Source organism: Myxocyprinus asiaticus, chromosome 5, assembly GCF_019703515.2.
Source record: "Myxocyprinus asiaticus isolate MX2 ecotype Aquarium Trade chromosome 5, UBuf_Myxa_2, whole genome shotgun sequence".
NCBI classification, from domain to species: domain Eukaryota; kingdom Metazoa; phylum Chordata; class Actinopteri; order Cypriniformes; family Catostomidae; genus Myxocyprinus; species Myxocyprinus asiaticus.
In genome coordinates, this window is record NC_059348.1 from 49116938 (window position 1) to 49139893 (window position 22956).

The 22956-nt window shown below is 42.7% G+C and overlaps 1 protein-coding gene across 1 annotated transcript in view; it reads left to right on the forward strand.

Annotated features, from left to right (window-relative positions):
• The first annotated feature begins 320 nt into the window (after positions 1-320).
• The window catches only part of LOC127441220 (zonadhesin), a 72450-nt gene continuing 49814 nt past the window's right edge, over positions 321-22956 (forward strand). The window contains exons 1-2 of the mRNA XM_051698395.1: positions 321-776; positions 1148-1424. Coding sequence (XP_051554355.1) covers positions 321-776; positions 1148-1424 — 733 coding nt within the window. The remainder of the gene's footprint in view (positions 777-1147; positions 1425-22956) is intronic.

A 22956-nucleotide genomic window follows, 5' to 3' on the forward strand; every position in this document is an offset into this window, starting at 1 on the left:
ATTCAGGCAGAGGAACCATCCACAATGGCAGGTAATAATCATAAGCTATCTTGTACAACATCCAAATGTCCTTGTGGAGGTGGGGGTGTGATCGAGCATCAATCTGTGGTCCGGGAAAGCTGAGCGGTTAAGGATTTACACCTGTGCTAACACCTGTTTGTATTCCCAGTGAGCTGTGACACAGAGATTTAAGGGGAGGAGATGGCGGCAGACGAGAAAGAGAGCCGAGCTTCAAGCTGTGGGTGTGTATGTGTGCTTTAGGAAGTGTTCTGCAAAAGCAAGACTTTTGTTAAATAAAGACTGTATTATTGAAATAAAGCATGCTGCCTCCCTCTTCCTCATTCCCTGGAACTAAGGGATTTGTTACAGTGGTGTCGAAACCCGGGAACGAGGAAGATCGCCATTATGGAGTCCTCGCCACTGGCCGAGATCATAAAAACCCTCGCTGGCATCCACCAGATGCAACATCAGGCCCTCCTGAAGCTGCAGTCGGAGCAGGAACAATGGTTCCAGGCCCTGTTGCAAGCCCAGGTGGAAGACCGATAGATGATCCGGAGCTTGCTGCCACAGGGGGGTACTCCAGCAGCAACCCCGACCATGCCTGCTGTGCCTCAGATCAGGCTGATGAAAATGGAACCACAGGACAACCCAGAAGCCTTTACATCATGCTGCAGAGGGGTTGGGGTGGTCCCGCACGCAGTGGATGGTCCATCTGTTGCCGTTGTTGGGGGAGGCTCAGCTTGCGGCCAACAGCTACCTGTCGTGAGTTTGCTGGAGTACTCGTTCCTGAAATGAGCCATCATGCAACGGGTTTGGCCATAACCCCGAACAGCACTTTCAGCGCTTCCGGGCACTGACATTCGGTGAGTTCAGCTGCCTGTTTGCCTTCGTTTGCAGGTGGTGCTGGAGTAGTTCATCGAACGGCTGCCAAAGGGAATGGCAGAGTAGGTCCAGTGCCAGCATCCGGCATTGCTGGAAGAGGCGAATCCTTTTCTCTCTCTCCCTCTCTCTCTTCCTCTTCTCTATCCCATACTGTTCCTGTCCCTACCCCCCGGCGACAGGGGGTCATTTTTCCAAAGCCGGCTCCCCGGGCCCAGGGGGTTATATTGCTCCAAACCCATTTGTTTCTGTTCCCTCTCTCTGCCAGGTTGGTAAATCTGGTGCAACAGGTGTGGAGCTAAGGTCCGTGCCGGTGTGCTTGCGCTGCGGGGAACCGGGACACATCCAGAATCAATACCCTGTGATAGATGTGGGGCCGTGGGTCCGGATTCCAGACATGTCACAAGCCGTCCCTGATTGTGCAGGGATGTACTGCATATCAGTGAGTATCCAAGGGGGTACATATCAAGCCTTTGTGGATTCGGGTTGTAATCAGACTTCGATTCAACAAAGCTTGGGTTTTGCGTATAGCACGCTGGGTGAAGGTGAGGTGTGTGCATGGGGATATACACAAATACCCTTTAGTGCCTGTTATTGTTCAATTCCAGGGACAAAAGCATAGAATAGTGGTGGCGGTTAGTCCCTGCCTCACCCATTTGCTGACTTTGGGTACGAATTGGCCAGCATTTCAGACATTATTAAGAGGAATGTGTGTGGATGGCTCCTGCAATTGGGTAATTCGGTGTGGGATTTGTGCAGCGTGAAGTGAGGGCTCCGCCCCTCCTGCCCTCCGGGAAATCCCCATAGGAGACAAGAGATGTGTCTCTCAAGCACGCCTTTGACCAAGTGAGAGTAATTGATGGTCAAAAGCTTCAGCCTGGTGTTGTGCTCTCCTGTCCCTACTTTTCAATTTTTAAAGATAGGTTGTATCGAGTAACACAAGACGCTCAATCGAAAGCGGATACAACCCAGTTGTTAATTCCAAAAAACCATCGGGAAATGGTCTTCCAGGCGGCTCATTATAATCTGATGGTGGGATATTTAGGTAAGACTGAACCATCTCATGGCCTAGTTTTATTGGCCGGGCATTCACTGGGATGTACACAGGTGGTGTGCTGCATGTCACGAATGTCAGTTGGTGAATCCACCGGCCACTCCAAAAGTGCCATTGTGCCCTCTTCTGTTGATCGAAGTCCCCTTTGAAAGAATTGGCATGGACCTCGCTGGGCCCTTAGAAAGTATGGCACGGGGGTATCACTTTGTATTAGTCTTAGTGGATTATGCAATGCGATACCCTGAAGCAGTGCCCCTGTTCAACATTTCAGCAGACAGTGTTACGGAGGCACTCTTTAAAATTATCCCCCGATTTGGGATCCTTAAAGAAATCCTAACTGACCAGGGCACATCGTTTATGTCACGTACCCTCCGTGAACTTTATGAATTAAGTCGATCCGCACCAGTGTTTAACATCCTCAGATGTTATGGCCTGGTTGAGCGATTTAACCGGACCCTTAAAAATATGGTTTGGAAGTTAGTATATGACGATGTGCAAAATTGGGATATGTGGCTAGAACCCCTGTATGAGAGGTCCGACAAGCCTCCACGGGGTTTTCACCCTTTGAATTACTTTATGGCCGCAAGCTTCGGGGCATCCTAGATGTTCTGAGGGAAAATTAAGAGGAGGGACCTTCAGAGAGTAAGAACGAAATTCAATAAGTTCTGGACCTGAGAGCAAAATTCCACACATTGGGACAACTAACACAGGAGAATTTGCTTCAGGCCCAGGAATGGCAGTCCCATCTGTATAACAGGGGCACTCAGCTATGGGAATTCTCACAGGTAGATAATGTCCTCATGCTATTACCCACATCAAGCTCTAAATTGTTAGCCAAGGGCCTTCTGAGGTCACACGGTAAGTTGGGTCGATAATGAGGTAAAACGAAAAGATAGAGGCGGAGCACCGCAAATTTACAACCTGAATCTCCTAAAACCGTGGAGAGAGGTGGTACCCGTCGCTTTGGCAATGGTCGTCCGAGAGAGGGTGGAGTTTGGTCCAGAGGTGGAATCAAAATCTGCCCATCAAACCACCCCCGTTCGCTGTGATGTCAATGTCAATGAGGTTGCCACGTTGCAAAAGGAGTTTTCTGATGTGTTTTCGTCTCTACCCGGTCATACGAACCTCATAGAACACCATGTTGAGATGACTCCAGGAGTGGTGGTATGTTCCCACCCCTATCAGTTACTGGAAAACAAGAAAATATTAATCCAGGAGGAACTCATGGCCATGCTCGATATGGGTGTCATTGAGGAGTCCCACAGTGACTGAGTCAGCCCGGTGGTTTTGGTACCGAAGTCTGATGGGATGGTACGGTTTTGTGTGGACTATAGAAAAGTTAACACAGTGTTTAAATTCTACGTGTACCCAATGCGTTGCATTGACGAACTGCTCGATCAGTTAGGTGCGGCTCGCTTTTTTCGATGCTGTATTTAACGAAGGGATATTGGCAGATCCCCTTGACTCCTATGTCCCGAGAAAAAACTGCCTTTTCCACTCCGTTTGGCTTACATCAATTCATTACCCTTCCGTTCTGCGACGTATCAGTGACTCATGGACAAAATTATCCACCCGCACGCTGCATATTCCGCTGCCTACCTGGATTATATTATTATTTATAGCAATGATTGGCAGCAGCATATCCAGCATCTGAGGCCCGTCCTGAGATCGCTGAGATGGGCAGGACTCACAGTGAATCCGAGGAAGTGTGCAATTGGATGGGTGGAAGTATGGTATCTGGGTTTCCACTTGGGTCATGGACAACTATGTCCCCAAATTGATAAAACCGCAGATATTGCGGCTTGTCTGAGACCCAAAACCAAAAAGGAGGTGAGGCAGTTCCTGGGGCTGGCTGGCTATTGTTGTAGGTTTGTACCTAAATATTCGGATGTCACCAGCCAGCTGACTGATCTCACTAAAAGGTAACAACTATCAGGTGGACGGAGCCGTGCCAACAGGCATTTACACAAGTGAAAGCTGCATTTTGTGGCGGACCACTCTTGCATCCCCCTGACTTCTCTTTCCTTTTTTGTTGCATGTCGGACAGGGGGTTGGGGACTGTATTATCCCAGGTAGTGGAGGGGTAGGAGCGCCCCGTGCTGTACATTAGTCGGAAGCTCTCAGTGCGAGAGATGAAGTATAGCACGATAGAGAAAGAGTGTCTAGCCATCAAATGGGTGGTCCTCACCCTCCGGTACTACCTGCTTGGGAGGGCCTTCACCCTCTGTTTGGATCACACCCCGCTCCAATGGCTTCACCGCATGAAGGATACCAACAGGCGGATCACTCGTTATCTGGCACTTCAGCCTTTTAAATTTGAGGTGGTCCACAGTCCGGGAGCACAGATATCTGTGGACGATTTTCTCTCTCGGAATGGGAGGGGGAACTCGGAAGCAGGCCGGATGGTCCCAGGCCTGAGTCGGGCGGTGGGGGTATGTGGAGGTGGGGGTGTGTTTGAGCATCGATCTGTGGAGAGTAAGGTCCGGGAAATCTGAGTGGTTAAGGATTTACACCTGTGCTAACACCTGTTTGTATTCCCAGTGAGCTATGACATGGAGATATAAGGGGAGGAGACGGTGGCAGAAGAGAGAGAGAGCTGAGCTCAAAAAACCAAATGGCTACAACGCATTATTGGGTTAAAAGAACCACTGTCCCACACATAGAGCCGATATTTTTATTAAGAACGTACATGGTAGGGTGATTGCTCCATAACACGCTTAGTGTTTCTTCATGGCAGCAGGTTAATGCGCCTGAAATTGTTGCTATGAACCCGAGGCATGGCGAGTATGTGGTGGGATTGCAGTTTGCATGCAAGTGGCCTCTGATATCGCAAGATGATGTGATATTTTCAGGCCTGTAAACCATATCAAATAGAGCACAGAGCATTGCAGAGTGAGCAGACACCCAAGATGACAAAAATAAACATGATGCGAACCAACACAAACAGGAGCAGTACTATGATATATTGATTTAAAGGGATACTTCACCCAAAAATGTAAATTCTGTTTGTGTTTTGGCCTGTGTGATCCTGCCCACTGCCCATTTCCCAGTAACAATTGGACACCCCGGGTTTCCAGATCTGAAACAAGTTATCGGGAAAACGCAGCGCACTGCAGCCATGGAAGCCAGCAATACACTAGCTAACATTGACGGAGGTATAAAAAAATCCACATGAGCAGGTTTATAATTTGCAAACAATAAAAACATTGCAAACATATACATTAGCTGATCAACTTACAGTGTAAGGCTCGTCGCTTGCCTTTGTCAGTTTGCTTGTTCCTGTTGCGTGTCCTCAACCTGGCAACCCGCGTGAGCTTGGAGTCAGGGGGAGGAGAGGGCATGGATACAACTCTCTCCAATATTTTGAATTTGGACTGCAGTACCCATTTTAAATGCTTGATGTCAACGTTACATTATTTTAAAGGAATAGTTCACCCAAAAATGAAAATTTACTGATAATTTACTCACCCCCAGGCCATCCAAGATGTATCTGAGTTTCTTTCTTCATCAAAAAAGAATTTAAGACTTTTAGGATTTCATTTCAGGCCTCCTCCTCTAAACAATGCAAGTGAATGTCCTCCATTTTTTGACAGTGCATCAAAATAATCCACCCGACTCCAGTCGACAAATAAAGTTCTTCTGGATGCAAACAGTTGATTATTTTTTAGAAACAAAACAATACTTATATACTTTTTAACTACAAATATTTGCTTCTGTACATCTCTGTGCGCTCATGAGAAGGATGACGTAAGCTCGTTGGTAAGGTCACCCGTCACGTGGAGGAGGAGTCAGGAAGCGCGTTATTTTTTACAAGAGAAACTTGTTCACAAACCAAAACAGTCCAAAACAATTTAAAAACAATATAAAATATTTTTTTTTAAATAATTTCCAAATAATAATAATAATAATTAAAAAAATGTAAACAATTACGTGCTTCCTGACTCCTCCTCCACGTGATGCGTGACCTTACCAACAAGCTTACGTCATCATAAACATAAGAACTGTAAATAAAACAAACAAAAAACTGCAATGTTGTGCAACGCAGCAGCCATACTCGGCACCATCTTGAGTCCATTTCTGTTTACTTTTGTGCGAGAAATACAACTTAATGTCTAATATAAAGTCTTGTTTCTGAAACAAAATCTGTTGAGAACCACTGGCTAGACCATGCTTTGTGAGCTGGTGTGAGAGTTATGTTAATTATCTGGATATTAGTGTAAATCAGTATATAATCAAAGAAATGGAGAAATCATTAAAACGAATTATAATAAAAATACAGTCAACAATGTATTGTCATAATAGTGGTCAGGTATTCCAGCTCTAACAGAATTTTAAAAGAGTCTTTGTGAGAAGCTAATGAGTAAAAATCATTTGTATCTTAATTACATTTACTCTCCGATTTTCACACTAATAAGAAATAATGTATGAAATCGAAGGAAAAAGAGGGGTTATAGACTGTACACTAGATATACCCTGTACTACAAAATCACACCGCAAAATACAAATTTCAAATGTAATGCAGAAATGTGACATTGTCACTTACAAAGTCATAAAACAGTTCTAACATTTGCTAAAGTTAGTCATACTCATATATATGGATTGCATAAAAATATAAGTTAGTTTGAAGAAGTGATTAAATCTGTAGTGTTTTTGGCAGCAATAGAAAATAGAAATAATAACCTGCACGTTTCAAAGCAATGTGATTTTCTTCTACAATATATTAACATAATTCCTTTCATTACTTCTTGCTTATTCGTAATAATTGCCTTATGAAATACTGTGCTGATTATTCTGCACAATTTACCTAGTAATTACGATCTCATCTTTAGTGGTTTTCTGTACTCAGCAAAGCCACTAATTAATACTGAACAGCGGGGGTGCTGGTGACCTGCTGTCATAAAATCTCACCTGGTTACTTACTCAGATATCATGCAAATGCTGTTATTGTTAGTGGAAAGAAATCAGTTCATATCCAGCTTCTGGCCTTTAACCTTGGCTAATAGCCTGTTTGCTCTGCCGGTGTTACCAGCAGAAGTCATTCATCTATTGATTATGTTTGTTTTGGATTTGAAAATGCTCATTAATCTGACCGGTCACATACAGAAGTGCAGTCAGTCTGGGCCACAATCATTAGATGCTCCGAGTGTTAGCAGGTCACCATGACTCGCAGGTAACCCATCTGAGAGGCACTGAGCTCTGAAGAGCACAAAGGGTTGGCAGGTGGCCTGATGACAGAGATGAAGGGTGAGAAAAGCAAAAAGAGACTGAATGGGTGAACTAAATATTGCACAAAAAGGACAGGATGACAGTCTCAAAGAGAGAGAGAGAGAGAGAGAGAGAGAGAGAGAGAGAGAGGACTGATAGCACAATATTATAGAGCTAGAATAATAATAAAAAAAGCATGTAATTTTTTTTATAAATGAATAAAAAAATAATAATAAATGAAATACAATAACTATTAAATCTGAATATAGGTAGTTGACATGAAATATGTTAGTGAAGTTGGCATGCCCTGTGGACATGCTATACTCCATCTTAAACTATTAAGATTTTACTATTAAACTATTAACATTTTACTCATTATTTTATCATGATAATACATGTTTATTTATTTTTTATTTTTTTATTTTTTATTTTTTATTTTTTTTTATAAACACATTGGTTGAGAAACCATATGGAACATTTGTACTTTTAAAAATGAATTTGTCACACCACAGGACAATTTAAAATAAGTAAATACATTTAAATAATTTAAATAATAATACATTTTAAAAAGTAAAAAAAATAATAAAAAAATAAAAAGAGAGAAGAGAAGAGAAATGGTGACCAGCCACAACACATTTCCCTTAAACTCTCATATACTGTACATTTAAAAAGATTCATGAACATGCCATCTACCCATATACAAATACATTTATAGCTAAGGTTTACTTTATTTTATTTTTTATATTTATGTAAACATAAAAAAATGGTTTACTTTATTATTACTATCTAGATAGATTTTAGGTAAATTTGGCAAAATTGGGCAGTTTTTTTTTTGTTTGTTTGTTTGTTTTTTTTTTGTGCTAAATCTGCTAAATTGTAACATGTTTTGTTGTACATTCTGTGCCCCATATAATATCTTCTTTTGTTTTCTGTACACCTCATTTTATTTCCCTGCCATCCTGAGAGAGGTCAAAAGGTCACACAGAACTCAATCAGACAGAAGAATGCAAATTAAAGGATTCCCCCAAATGATTCTTTACCTGACTGATTTCCATAAGTGTTGTTTCCAGGGAGCTACATCAAAGGAAAATGCAAAAAACTCACCCGTCAATGCGATGACAGGTCAGCTTTCATCTTGCTTTAGTTCCCTCCTGTTTTATCACATTCTAATTTATTTTTACCTAGACATATTGAAAGAGAGAGAGAGAGAGAGAGAGAGAGAGAGAGAGAGAGAGACAGAGAGAGAGAGAGAGAGTAACTGGGCAGGTGTTTCAGGCATGCAGAGAAGAAGTTTTTTGTTTTGGTACGGACATTTTCTGAGTTTTAGTTCTGTATTCAGCGACTGATCCTGTAGTTATTGACCCTGTATACACCTGGTATTAACACCCCTCTCTGGTGATTCGATCACAAGGGGTCAACCTAGACAGCTTGCCATTTACACCTGGAATTAACTCAGATGCATCTGCTGTGACTACTTGTCTAGGGAAGATTTCTAGGGGAAGGTATCCTTTTTTGCAGAGTACAAATGGGCAACATTTATTCAGAGTAATTATTAGATCTTAGCACTTTCTTTGTATTGTTAAATTCACCGCAGGGTTGTTAAACTCACAGATGATTGTTGATTTCACCTGTATATGTTGTTAAACTCACTGATTTTGTAAGTGTTGTAAAATTCACAGAGAGGTTCTGCAAGTAGCATTTTGCTAAGGGCCCCCATGTGCACAAAAATTGAAAATCAAATTGTGTGTGTGTGTGTGTGTGTGTGTGTGTGTGTGTGTGTGTGTGTGTGTGTGTGCAGAATTAAGTGTACATAACACAAAACAAGATGGAGTTGCTCAAGTCAGCACCCGAAAAGCCACCCCAGCATGTTGAATAGGAATGTGTGCATGTGTGTGTATGTGTTTGCATGTTTGGGAAGGAATAAATCCTTTGATTGCTTGCTACTTAAAAGAACTATGCAGACATCAAAAGGCTGTTTTTTTCCACACATTGCACTTGCCAGTTCAAACTGACTGAACTCCACATGTACTGTACACAGACATCATATTATTGCTCAATGATTCTCTTTTACTTCTAAACATACTGCATCTGAATTTAATGAGAAGAAACATCTACAGGAGATGGTGGAAAATTGATGTGTTTAAAAATTACCCTGCTGAAAAGACCAGCTTACACCTTCATGAATTTCCATGCTGGTCTATGCTGGTTTGGTGCTTGTTTAGCTGGTGGATCAACATAACAATGCTATTCACCAGCAAAACTTAGCAAGGCAGCTGGTCAGCCAGTATGGTCTTAGTATGAAGATGAATTGTTAATGCTATATTCCTCATTCTTCACATTGGATAAAAGCATCAGCAAAATGCAGTGCTTCCTACAGATTTCGGTTGTTGAGCCATTTATATTTAGTTTAAAAATAAATAAATGAATTATATATATAACAAAATATAAATTAAATAAAAAACAGTATATATTTTAATTAAAATATAATTTATAAAAAACAAAACTTAATTACTGTTTCAAATGTTATTTTGTTTTTATTTTATTTTATTTTTTCCAGCACATTTTCATATGAACAATCTTTCAGTAATGGTACTGATAAAATGATAACTTCAGTTCAGTGAGTCAAATGTTGATACAATAACCACTTCAGTGAGTCATTCAGTGAAGATTTCATCAGATGGATTTCAACTGGTAATTCACAAGTCCTTTAAAATACTCATAAATAGAACTGGTTCAAAAGAGTCATTTGCTCGTGAATCACTTGTTGCATAGTTTTTACGAGCAGCCCACAAGGACAACTCAGATAGACGTGTTTTCTTGCCATTGTTTTGCAATACATTTTGGTTTTTATATCTCATTGCATTGATTTTAGACTGCCAAATCACAGCTCCAGTAAAATTTCTTTACTAAAAATTTATTTTGCTGTGGATATAATAGCAGCACTTTAGATTCAGTAGGGTGGAGTGCTGCAACTCGAAAGCTGTGCAGGAAACACTGGCTAAATATATATATATATATATATATATATATATATATATATATATATATATATATATATATATATATATATATATCAGTACAAAGTCCTCCCCTTCGGTCTGTCCCTGTCACCTCGCGCCTTCACGAAAGTCGCAGAGGCAGCCCTTGCCCCGCTAAGGGAAGTGGGCGTCCGCATCCTCAACAATCTCGAGGACTATTCTAGCTCACTCTCGGGATTTGTTGTGTGCACACAGGGACTTGGTGCTCAGCCACCTCAGCCGGCTGAGGCTTTGGGTCAACTGGGAAAAGAGCAAACTCTCCCCGGTTCAGAGCATCTCTTTTCTCGGCATGGAGTTAGACTCAGTCTCTATGATGGTGCGCCTCATGATCAAGTGCATGCAGTCGGTGCTGATTTGTCTGAAGGCATTCAGGCAGAGAACGGCGGTCACACTGAAACAATTTCAGAGGCTCCTGGGGCATATGGCGTCCTCGGGTCCTCTCGTCGCATGTCGCAACTCGCCCGCCGTCTCCTCCTCTGGAGTCAGCAGTGGCTCAAGTCATTGTAAGTCACTCACATCCCGGGCGACCTGCTGTCGCGGCAGGTCACACTCAGGGGAGAGTGGAGACTCCACCCCCAGGTAGTCCAGCTGATTTGGAGTCGATTCGGTCAAGTGCAGGTAGACCTGTTCCCTTCCCGGGAATCCTCCCACTGCCCGCTCTGGTATGCCCTGACCAAGGCTCCGCTCGGCACAGATGCGCAGTGAGCCTACTTGCACAGACGCTGTGCAAGGTCAGGGAGGATGAGGAGCAGGTTGTCCTAGTAGCACTTTTTTGGGAGAAGAAAAAGAAGAGGCCGCGGCTGGGGCAGTCCACTTGTCTCTGAGGTGCAGGGGACTGTACGACGCTCGTAAGAGCGTTGGGGGAGGCTATGTGACGGCCGGGTGCTCTGGCTACAAGGCACATAATGGTCTGCCCATCTCACACCGCCAGTTCACGTAACACAGTTCAGCTAGTTGTGGCGTTTTGTATAGGAGCCTCTGAAACGTCCTGGTTACTTTCGTAACCTCTGTTCCCTGATGGAGGGACCGAGACGTTGTATCGATGTAAGGACACTAGGGGTCACTCTTGGGAGCCCGAAACACCTCTGGTCTTTGAAAAAAGGCCAATGAAAATTGGCGAATGGTATTTGCATACCACTCCCCCGAACATACGGGTATAAAAGGAGCTAGTATGCAACCACTCATTCAGGTTTTGTGCTGAGGAGCCGAGACAAGTTCCCGGCCATTTCAGTGGGTAGTCCAGCGTTGTGGCAGGAGGGACACATCGTCTCGTTCCCTCCATCAGGGAACGGAGGTTACAAAAGTAACCAGGACGTTCCCTATCTGTCACTCACTCGATATTGTGTCGATGTAGTGACACTAAGGGTCCCTATACGAAACGCCACAACTGGCTGAGCTGTGTTACGTGAACTGGCGGTGTGTGATGGGCAGACCACTGTGTGCCTCGTAGCCAGCACACCAGGCCGACACGTAACCTCCCCCAATGCTGTTATGAGTGTCGAACGGCCCTTCGGGAACAAGTCGACTGTCCAAAAGATAGAGACAGGCTAGCCCAGTCATGACCTTTTTTTTCTCTCCCCAAAAAAAGAGTGAAATTTGTTAACCAACTGGGGCCACCAGGTCTACGTCAGGGGAGTGTCACTCCCAAGGGGAAGACACCACGGAGACCACACCCCGCCCAAAGAGGTGGGGGGGGGGGATTTTGAGTGGAAATATGTCACATGGCCTTGCCGAGCCTTGTCGGAAGTATGTCATGTGGAGAAGTCCCATGGTAGGTCCTACCCAATGGGGGAGGAGTTTCTACAAACATGGTGACTGGGGCAGAGGGGCCTCTGCTCAAGGAAGACGCAGTTTTGAGAGACCGCGCCATGACCTTCGTCGCCCGGAGGGCGAGGTTGGTCACCGAGCGCAGTTCCTGCATCAGTCCCGGGGCGGAACTACCCTCATGCAGTTCCTTTAGCGCCTTGGCTTGGTGGACTTGCAGGAGAGCCATGGCGTGCAGGGCAGAGGCGGCTTGTCCAGCGGCACCATAGGCCTTGGCCGTCAGGGACGATGTAAACCTTCAGGCCTTGGACGGGAGCTTCAGGTGCCCGTGCCAGGTGGCAGCGCTCTGCGGGCACAGGTGCACTGCGAGCACCTTATCCACCAGGAGGATCGCTGAACACCCCTTGGCCGCCCCACCATCGAGGGTAGTGAGGTCGGGGGAGCTGAAAGATTGGGACCAGGCAGTAAAAGGTGCCTCCCACGAACTTTTCAGCTCCTTGTGCACTTCCGGAAAGAAAGGAACTGGGGCGAGGCGTGGCTGTGAGTGGCGCCGCGAGCCCAGGAAACAATCATCGAGCCGCGAGGGTTCAGGGGAGAGCGAAGGGTTCCACTCTAGCCCGACGCTCGCGGCTGCCTGGGAAAGCATGTCCATCATCTCTGCGTCAGCCTGTGACTGGGTGACCGTACCCGAGTGGGGGAGCCCAGCTGAGGCTTCCGCATCCATCTGGACGAGCCCGCTCTCCGATGCTGTGCTCAAGAGCTCATCAGCTTCGCGGGCTCCGAACAAGAGGTCGAACTCGCCATGAGACGAGCCGGCAGACTCATCCGGAAGCCCGATCGGGGCAGACAAGCGTACTGGGGGAATGGGAGGTCCATGTGGGGATACCCAGCGGAGGTGGTCCCATTGAGGTCCCCAAATCGCCCCCAGTGCTAGCCGCACTGGCCTCATACCCGTAGGTAGAAGGGCCGAGGCGGGGAGCCGCTGGGGTGGCATGCTTTCTTACAAAGGCAAGCCACGACCGCAACGTTGCCATGGTCATGTTCTCGCAATGAGTACATGACCCATCCACAAATGCTGTCTCCGCGTGGGTAGCGCCCAGACACAAAAGACAGAGATTGTGACCGTCAGAAGGTGAGAGATAACGACCGCAACCAGGAATAACACACAAACAGAAAGGCATCTTTAAAAAGACATTCCGTGTGTGCCGCTCTTTTAGAGAAATATACTCTTTTTTCAAAATATACTCTCTTATTTCTGCTGAAGCACCCAGGGGTGTTCTCTGCAGTGCACCAGTGCAGAGGGGGAGAAGCCGCTGAAATGCACCATCAGACCCAGCAGAGGTGAATGAACAGCCGTGAGAATTCAGCTCAGTGAGCATCAACCGTTCGGCTTCGAAGAGAAAATCTGAATGAGTGGTTGCATACCAGCTCCTTTTATACCCGTATGTTCGGGGGAGTGGTATGCAAATTCAAATACCATTCGCCAATTTTCATTGGCCTTTTTTCAAAGACCAGAGGTGTTTTGGGCTCCCAAGAGTGACCCCTAGTGTCACTACATTGACACAACGTCGAGTGAGTGACAGATAGGGAACCTGCTTTGTTTCGCGCCTGTGAGCAAGAAACATGAATGGCACCAGTTTAACCCCTTTTGTGTTTGCTTTTTTGAGCATAGAGATTATCCACCAGAGACGTGGATGACGTATTATCATCAGGCAATGTTTAGTTAGCTGCCACTGACAGAATCACTGTGTTTTGTTTATGCGTTCTGGACTTTAATGTAAGGGTTATCTGCTGAGGATGTACATGGTACTTTGATGTTAATCCTGATAGAATTGCAAACTGATTCAGACCAGTTTACTAAGCAGTTTGACCAATTCATTGAACCCTAGAATGCTTTTGCAACTTCACCCACCTTAAATGCATATGTGGGTCCAAAAAAGACCTGACTGAAATCTAGATGTGTAATGGTAGCCAGCTGGTAGCTAACTGTGCAGTGTGTAAACCTCACTCCCCTGGCCTCAAGAGGCGCACTAGCGACTGACGCTAGAGGCTGTAGCCTTTAGTTTCCTTGTTAGCGCGCCCGCCTCCCACACTGGAGACGCCGGTTCGAATCCCATTCGGAGTGGGTTGAGCAGGACCGGTTACAGTGGTGCCATGACCTGGATGGGAGAGAGGTTTAGGGGGTGAGTGTAATGGTAGCCAGCTGGTAGGTAGCTGTGCAGTGTGTAAACCTCATTCCCCTGGCCTCAAGTGGCGCGCTAGAGGCTGTAGCCTTTAGCCTCCTTGTTATCGTGCCCGCCTCCCACACTTGAGATGAATCCTGTTCGGATTGCACCTATACAGGTGCTTATTCTTTACAAAACTACTTTTTTTTTAAGGAAAGTTAATTAATAAAAATTTTATCAGTAATTTAAATTCTCAAATAGTTGATATATCTTTAATTCAATATTGAAGAGTTTAAGAATCATTGAAAATAGAGTAGGAGTTTTAGGTGGCAGGGTAAAAAAGCCTGTATAACCCTTTATATAGTGTTAGGATGAAAATAAGGTGCATTTTGAACTGTTCCAGTTCCAGTTGAGATTTTGTTGCCAAAGTAGATAAAAACATACATAACATAAACATTGTAACATAAATGTCAAATCAAGTCAAATAATTTGTATTTGTGTAGATTTTTTCTTTCTTTTTTTTTCTTTCTGTGCTTACACATTGTTCCAAATCAGCTTTAAAGAAAATCAGCTGTAATGTCTGTAACGTCACAAACATATTAGTAACCAACACTCCTGGGAACATAATAAACAATTGATTAAAAAAATATAACTTTGTATAGCTTGGTATTATTTAAAATGTCACAACTTAGTCCCGTAGTCCCCACATGAGGACATACATTTTTAGGAAAACAATTTGCTCTTGAAATCTTTTTTTTATTTTTTTATTTTTATTATTACATTTTTTTTTTTTTTTGCATGTTGATTAGGTACTACTTAAAAGGGAAATTAAAAATGCACATAGCAGTCATGCTCGGGTCTCAGGAGGTCAATAAAGTAGACCGGTTTTCATCATTAATGATTCTCTGTCAAGAAAGCTGCTGAAAGTTCTGATTTCTCCTGCATTATTTCCACGTGGAATAGAAATATGCAGTAAGCTCCAGTGTTTGAGGCGTTCTGTGTATTTACAATGTAAAAACACTGGTGCTGATTTGTTTAACATAATTCAGCAGCGCAGAGTGACGGAATGAAAACTACAGCATATACCTTGTGCTGTTGCGTGACGTCATGAGAATACTATCGCTTACAGTAAGACAAAACAGAAAATTAAGTAAACTAAGGAAAGAAGTGAAAAGCAGAAAGAACGGGTTGAGGTAGGAAGAGATAGAGAGAGTTAAGATGAGGGAAACTCAACACTGAGAATTCAGAGGTTGTGTGGGGTTGCGAGCAGATCTCTGGGGTGTACCGTAAGGGAGAGTGGAAGATTAGAGATGATTGAGTCCTGAGTCGTGCTGTCTTCAAAGTCTCGGAGGTTCATCTAAAAAAAGCCAGTGGGGCAAACACAACAAACACACACACAAGCCTTCAGCCACACTCTAATCCTTCCATCTCCTCATACACACATAAAATGGCTCCAGTGAACATCAAGATTATTCGCTTCATATTGTAAACAACTGCACAGTGTTACCAGCTGTGTTGGGGATGCTACTTTGAAACTGTAGCTTGCCAAGCTCCAAGCTACTCATAATTAAAGGGATAGTTCACCCAAAAATGAGAATTCTCTCATCATTTACACACCCTCATGCCATCCCAGATGTGTAGAACTTTCTTTCTTCAACAGAACACAAACAAAGATTTTTGGAAGAATATCTCAGCTCTATACGTCCATACAATGCAAGTAAATGGTGATCAGACCTTTGTCGCTCCAAAAATCACATAAAGGAATCATAGAAGTAGTCCATAAGACTCCAGTGGTACAATCCATATCTTCTGAAGCGATATAATAGGTGTGGGTGAGAAACCCACAAATTAAATTTTAAATTTTAAGTATTTTTTTTTTACTCTAAATCTTCACTTTTACACATGTGGTGCCTGTTTAGTTTCACTTTCACATCTAAAAGTGAAAGTTAAAGTGGCGATAACTCTAACCACTGACCCTTACCCTACCCCTACTCCTAAACCTACCTGTTTCTCAACCTCAGTAGAATTTTGCAGAACAACATGTAGTAACGCAGTAATTATATTGTATTGTATGTATTTTAATGTTATTACATAGTAGTTAAAGACACCTAAAATGTGACAAAATAATGTGATAAAAATAGGCAATGTAGATGTTTTGTCATTCTGTAATAATCACTACTTGTTGGAAAGAATTGCTTTCAACTGGAAAAGCTACAGTATATTGAAAACAGCTGAGCTACTACACAGTGTATTTAAGTAAGCTTTTCAACCTTTAGTGAGCTACCCAATAATTGTTATCATCATCCTTACTTTCAGTTTGTCTTTCCACATGATGAAAGAATGCTGTTAAATACATCACTGAAATGGCTTCAGTGGTAATAATCCACTGCCTGACATTTGAGAGATCACTTGTCAGCCTGCTGGATCAAAGCGTATATATATATATATATATATATATATATATATATATATATATATATATATATATATATAATTTAAAAAAAATTTTTTTTTTTTTTTTTTTTACAGATTTGGAGATTTTATCGACCAAGTGTGTGTGTGTGTGTGTGTATGTGTGTGTGTGTGTGTACAGGCCCTCATCTAACCAATAGTCCTTATCTAACCAATAGTCCTTAAAGAAACATTCTTTCTCCAGAATGATTGATTCTTCAGTACAATGGAAAGTCTCAGCTTTTTAATGACATATATTTTATGTTTCTATCCCAAACCGAGATATAATAATTTAAATTATGGCACTCAGAATACCTTTTGAAAAAGCATTTGAAACTACTTTCATACCTGACTATTGTATTATTCACTGCTCCAGGGAGAACGAGAGAGATTCAGAAAGAATCGATAGGAAATGTGCACGTCGGCCTGCCATTTCCAGGCATGCTTCTGATATTTGACGCTTGACATTCTCTGGTGCTCTGTGCCTGTGTGAGACAGCAGAACGGAGCGTTATCAGCGCTTGCCGCATACTTAGAGGGAAGTCTGGAGGTCAGAAGTCAAGACCGATGTTCCTAGTGCAGTGAAGAGAAACAGCATGGGTGCCAGAGAGGGAGAGAGAGGACAAAAGAGCGTGGAGTAGAGAAAGATCGTCTTAGCATTTCAGACGGTGTCTCAAAGTGCAAAGTCTTCTGTTGCTGGAAAACTGCTGATAAATGTCCTTAAGCAAAGCTTTGTGCCGGTGTGTGTGTCCTCTCATCGGCAATTACAGTAGACTGTTTCTCTGCAGTTGTGACAGGGAACAGCAAGGCCGGTTCTCTTGATGTCGTGAAGTGAGGGATGTATTGATTCCACAGCTCTTGTGTTTAAATGCCTGCATGTCTAAAATGGCACACACCAGTGCAGACAAAGCTCTGATGTGCGACACTGAGTGTCTTTGGTTATATCTCCGCAGGCTGACAGAGCACGATATTGCTTGCCTTGAGAGTGGTCTGTTAGTCATATTGGTGTTCAAAGAAAGAAAAGAGAATGACATTTTTTATCATTGCGCCAACATAACTAAAGCCACAGTGAAAGACACACATACACACTATAAAGCTGCATGACTCAAAAAAGTAGAATGATGTGACTCTGAGGTTTTTATTTGCTTTTACTTGAGGCTCTGACTTCCTGAAGTTGAGGCTCTGACTTCCTGACACTGTGTCTCTTACTTCCTCATGTTGAGGCTCTAACTTCCTGACGCTGAGGCTCTCACTTCCTGAAGCTGAGGCTCTGTCTTCCTGACTTTGAGGCTCTGTCTTCCTGATGTTGAGGCTCTGACTTCCTGAAGTTAAGGCTCTGACTTCTTGATGTTGAGGCTGAGGATCTGACTTCCTGATGTTGAGGGTCTGACTTCCTGAATTTTAGGTTTTGACTGCCTGACTCTGAGGCTCTGATTTCCTGACTTTGGGAATTTGTCTTTCTGACTCTGAGGCTCTAATTTCATCATTTGAGGCTCTGACTTCCGGCTCTCTGACATTGAGGCTCTGGCTTCCTGAATCTGAGGCTCTGACTGCCTGCTTCCTGACATTGAGGCTCTGACTTCTTGACTCTGAGACTCTGACTTGCTGCTCCCTTTGCTTCCTTTCCTTATTCCATTTTCTTCCCAAATTATTCCTCATGTTGGCACACACCAATCGGCAGAGGACGAATCTCAGTTGCCTCTGCTTCTGAGACAGTCACCCATACATCTTATCATGCAGCTTGCTGAGCATGTTAAGGTAGAGACTTAGCACTTGTAGAGGCTCTTGCTATTCACTGTGGCATATATGCACAACTCGTAAATCATATGGGAGCGTAAATCACCATAAAACGACCTTCTTGACTCTGAGGTTCTGACTTCCTGACATTGAGGCTCTGACTTTTTGAGTTTGAGGCTCTGACTTCCTGCTTTCTGACTCTGAGGCTCTGACTTCATAATGTTGAGGCTCTGACTTCCTGCTTCCTGACATTGAGGCTCTTAATTCCTGACTCTGGGGCTCTGACTTCCTACTTCCTAACATTGAATTACATCCTATTATTTTAATTATTTGCTGTCCTTGGCCACAAAAAGCTACAAAGTGGACCAGAATTCATGTCATTAGTCAAAAGTCTGACTATCCTGACAACCCTTCCTCATAACACTCATTATGTCTAGTGACCAGCACTACACACAAAAAAAGCTTTCCAAATTTCTCTGTACGTTTGTTTTATAGATGTCAATAGCAGGAGCATATCATGAAAACCAACATGCTACAGTCCATTGTATAGAGAGAGTGTAGAAAGTAATTTATACAAAAAAGCGGTCAAAGTTTCTGATAAACCCGTTTTTTTTTGTGTGTGTGTGTTTTTTTCAATCTATAAACAGTTGTATATTTTGCAGTTTCATACCTAGCAGAACAGCATAAAGGTGACAGAGATAGACCACGTGACCAAACAAGGGCATCACTTTGCAATTTTACCTGATCTGGCTAAACGCTATGGAAAGAAGCTGGAGCATTGAGCTTCCTGTGCCAGTAATTTACACTTCAAAGTATACATCCTCTCTGATCTGCATGCAAGTGTCCTCATTTATACAAACACACACTCTCTATATGTGTGCATCCTTATTTAGACTCACTGTAAGATATCAAAAACCCACAAACAAATGGGCTCAAAATATTTTAACTAGACTTGGCTCATCCACCATATTTTCATTCCCTCCCTGTCCTGTGATGAAGTAACCTTTTTTCATCTCACTCCTTTGGCTTGAATGGTGTTTGTTTATTTTGGCATGTCGGTGTAAGTTCAGCCAGAAACATACTCTAAGGTAGGTGCACAGTGATTTGGGTAAAGGCATCTGCCAAATGCATAAAATTAAATGAGACAGAGTTATAAAACATCTGGGCCATTTAACAGGATAAGTTATTATACAGATATAAGTAACTGAATAACTATAATCTCACTCACCAGCATTCTTTTTAAAGGAATAGTTCATCCAACATTTCTTTCATTATTTACTCACCTGCAAGTTTTTCCAAACACATGACTTTCTTTTGCGAAACACAAAACGAATAAAAAGAATTTTTTAAAGAATGTTATAACCACTGATTTCCATACAACAACTGTTGACACTGACTCACTTTAAAGCTTAAAGCACCTAAAAGTTTAATAAAAAGTAGTTAATGTGACTCGTGTGTCACATTCCAAGTTTTAAAGCTGTAAAGTGACGTACTATCCACTGCCACTGCATGGAAATCAGCGATCGTGAATTTTTATTTTATATATATATATATAGTGTATATATCTTTTAGTGTTTCGTAAAAGAGAGTCGGAGTTGGAAAACATGAGGGTGAGTAAATAATTACAGAATTATCATTACTGAGTGAACTATTAATTTAAACTCTTGCTCCGCCATGAGTATTTGATACCTGAAAAAGAAAACAGACCATAAAAGAAGGCAGTTTGCACAAATGTCCCTTCAGGCAATGGTGAGAGCGCAATGCGTACTTGCGTTGCATTATGAACTGTTAGCTGATGCATGAAATCAGGGTTGCGTATGCAGAAGTGTTTGCATTCACAAACTTGCAAAGAGTATGCTTCGGGCCTTAAAAGGAAAACAGGGAACATTTGCAAAGCTGTTGGGTTGAATTTTCAATGAATGTGGTATCAGCAGGAACAAAGGTACCAGCGTGTACTGCATGTAAAATGCACACACACTGTCCTGCAACCACGCACCCTTTCTCACCCCTAGGGGACTCTTACTACCTCCTGTCAAACACCTCCATGTTAACAAAAGGCAATTAAACGCTGGCTGCTCTCATCTATTGATCATATCTACACTGCACCACTCTGCGCATGTAGAAAAACAGGGCCCATATTCAGCCAGAATTCGCCCTGCCTCCGTATAGCCCTCTGGCAGACAGACACCCCCTCTGAAGATCCATATTTGATGCTCATTTAATGCCTGTTCAAGTGAATCTTATAAAAACATGTCCTAGTCACATTTTACCCCAAAATACAAAAAGTAAGTTGTTACATTTTGCATTAAGAAAATTAAAGCTATTTTAGTATCATTATGACTTCTTATGGTATTATTTTCATGACAATTAAGCCTGTTTTCCCCCACAATTGTCATTACCAGATTTTCTTTTTTTATTAATTATTATTATTATTATTATTTCCATTATTCTCAATAGCGAGGCTCATTACTGTTATCCAATGTTTCTTTTTTTTTATCTACATCAGCATGCATTATACAACAAATACAAGTGTCCTTGGGGTCCAGATCAGAATCAGATACCAGTTCTGAGATATTAAAGGTAACCCTCCTGTTCAGTAACCTCGCAAACGCTGTACAAACAGAGTGAATTACTGTCCTGACTTTTATACGTTTTTAAAAAGTCTGAAGATGAAATAAGACTCAGTGTGAGAGATGAATTCTGATCACAGAGAGATACTGCAGAGACTGCAGACGAAAACACGAAAGGTCGGCTTGTGCAACAGATTGGAACAAAAGCAATGACCTTGACCTGATAATCTGTATGTGTGTGTATGTGTTTGTGTGTGTGAGCAGCAGGTAGATGCAGCACACAGACTCTCCTATAATGCATGGTGTGACCTGTTCTTCTGTTAAAAAGGGCAAGGTGTAGATTGATTCTCTCCACCTGCTGACCTTTAGGACAGGATCTGATACACCCTGCTGATTAGACAAACAAAGAGACTGAGAGAAAGAAACAGTGCGTGTGTGTGTGTGTGTGTGTGTGTGTGTGTTTGTGTGTTTGTGTAGGGGTATTTTGTATGTAACAATGGAATCAACAGAGAGAGAGAGAGAGCAGAGGCATTGTGTGTTTGTTTGTTATGTTCAGAGGGGGGCACAGTTTTCAGACAGCTAAGTTTCCAACAGCACGCTTGTTAAACTTCATCAACATCTTTGTTAAATAACAACTATAATAATTTTTGTTTTGTTTTACTCCTTCTTCCTCACTATTCCTACCATGTGAATGGATAAGCCAAGTAGGCGATGATACGTAAAGGCCCATTCACACCAAATGCCAAATGAAAATGCCAAATGAATTGCCAATGACACTTCCTTTTATTTTCACATGTGTGAATCCAACCAACCATCAAGAACAAACAACCTGATCTACAGTTGTGCTCAAAAGTTTACATACCTTTGGAGAATTGGTAATATATGTACCATTTTTAAAGAAAACATGAGTGAGCAGGCAAAACACATTTCTTTTATTTCTTATGGGATTCATATTCAACTGTAGGTTATAACAGAAAGGCACAATCATAAAACAAAACATGGCAACAAAGAAAAAAATGAAATGACCCCTGTTCAAACGTCTGCATACCCTTAGTTCTTAACACTGTGTATTGCCCCCTTTAGCATCAATGACAGCGTGCAGTCTTTTGTAATAGTTGTCTATGAGGCCCCAGATTTTTGCAGGTGGTATAGCTGCCCATTCGTCTTGGCAAAATGCCTCCAGGTCATGCAAAGTCTTTGGTCGTCTTGCATGAACCGCACGTTTGAGATCTCCCCAGAGTGGCTCGATGATATTAAGGTCAGGAGACTGTGATGGCCACTCCAGAACCTTCACCTTTTTCTGCTGTAACCACTGGAGGGTCAACTTGGCCTTGTGCTTAGGGTCATTGTCGTGCTGGAAAGTCCAAGAGTGTCCCATGCACAGCTTTCATGCAGAAGAATGCAAATTGTCTGCCAGTATTTTCTGATAACATGCTGCATTCATCTTGCCATCAATTTTCACAAGATTCCCCGTGCCTTTAGAGCTCACACCCCCCAAAACATCAGTGAGCCATCACCATGCTTCACAGTGGGGGTGGTATTCTTTTCACTATAGGCCTTGTTGACCCCTCTCCAAACATAGCGCTTATGGTTGTGACCATAAAGCTCTATTTTGGTCTCGTCACTCCAAATTATAATGTGCCAGAAGCTGTGAGGTGTATCAAGGTGTTGTCGGGCATATTGTAACCAGGCTTTTTTGTGGCATTGGCACAGTAAAGGCTTCTTTCTGACAACTCAACCATGCAGCTCATTTTTGTTCAAGTATCGTCGTATTGTGCTCCTTGAAACAACCACACCGTCTTTTTCCAGAGCAGCCTGTATTTCTCCTGAGGTTACCTGTGGGTTTTTCTTTGTATCCCGAACCATTCTTCTGGCAGCTGTGGCTGAAATCTTTCTTGGTCTACCTGACCTTGGCTTGGTATCAAAAGATCCCCGAATTTTCCACTCCTTAATAAGTGATTGAACAGTACTGACTGGCATTTTCAAGGCTTTGGGTATCTTTTTATATCCTTTTCCATCTTTATAAATTTTCATTACCTTGTTACACAGGTCTTTTGACAGCTCTTTTCTGCTCCCCATGGCTCAGTATCTAGT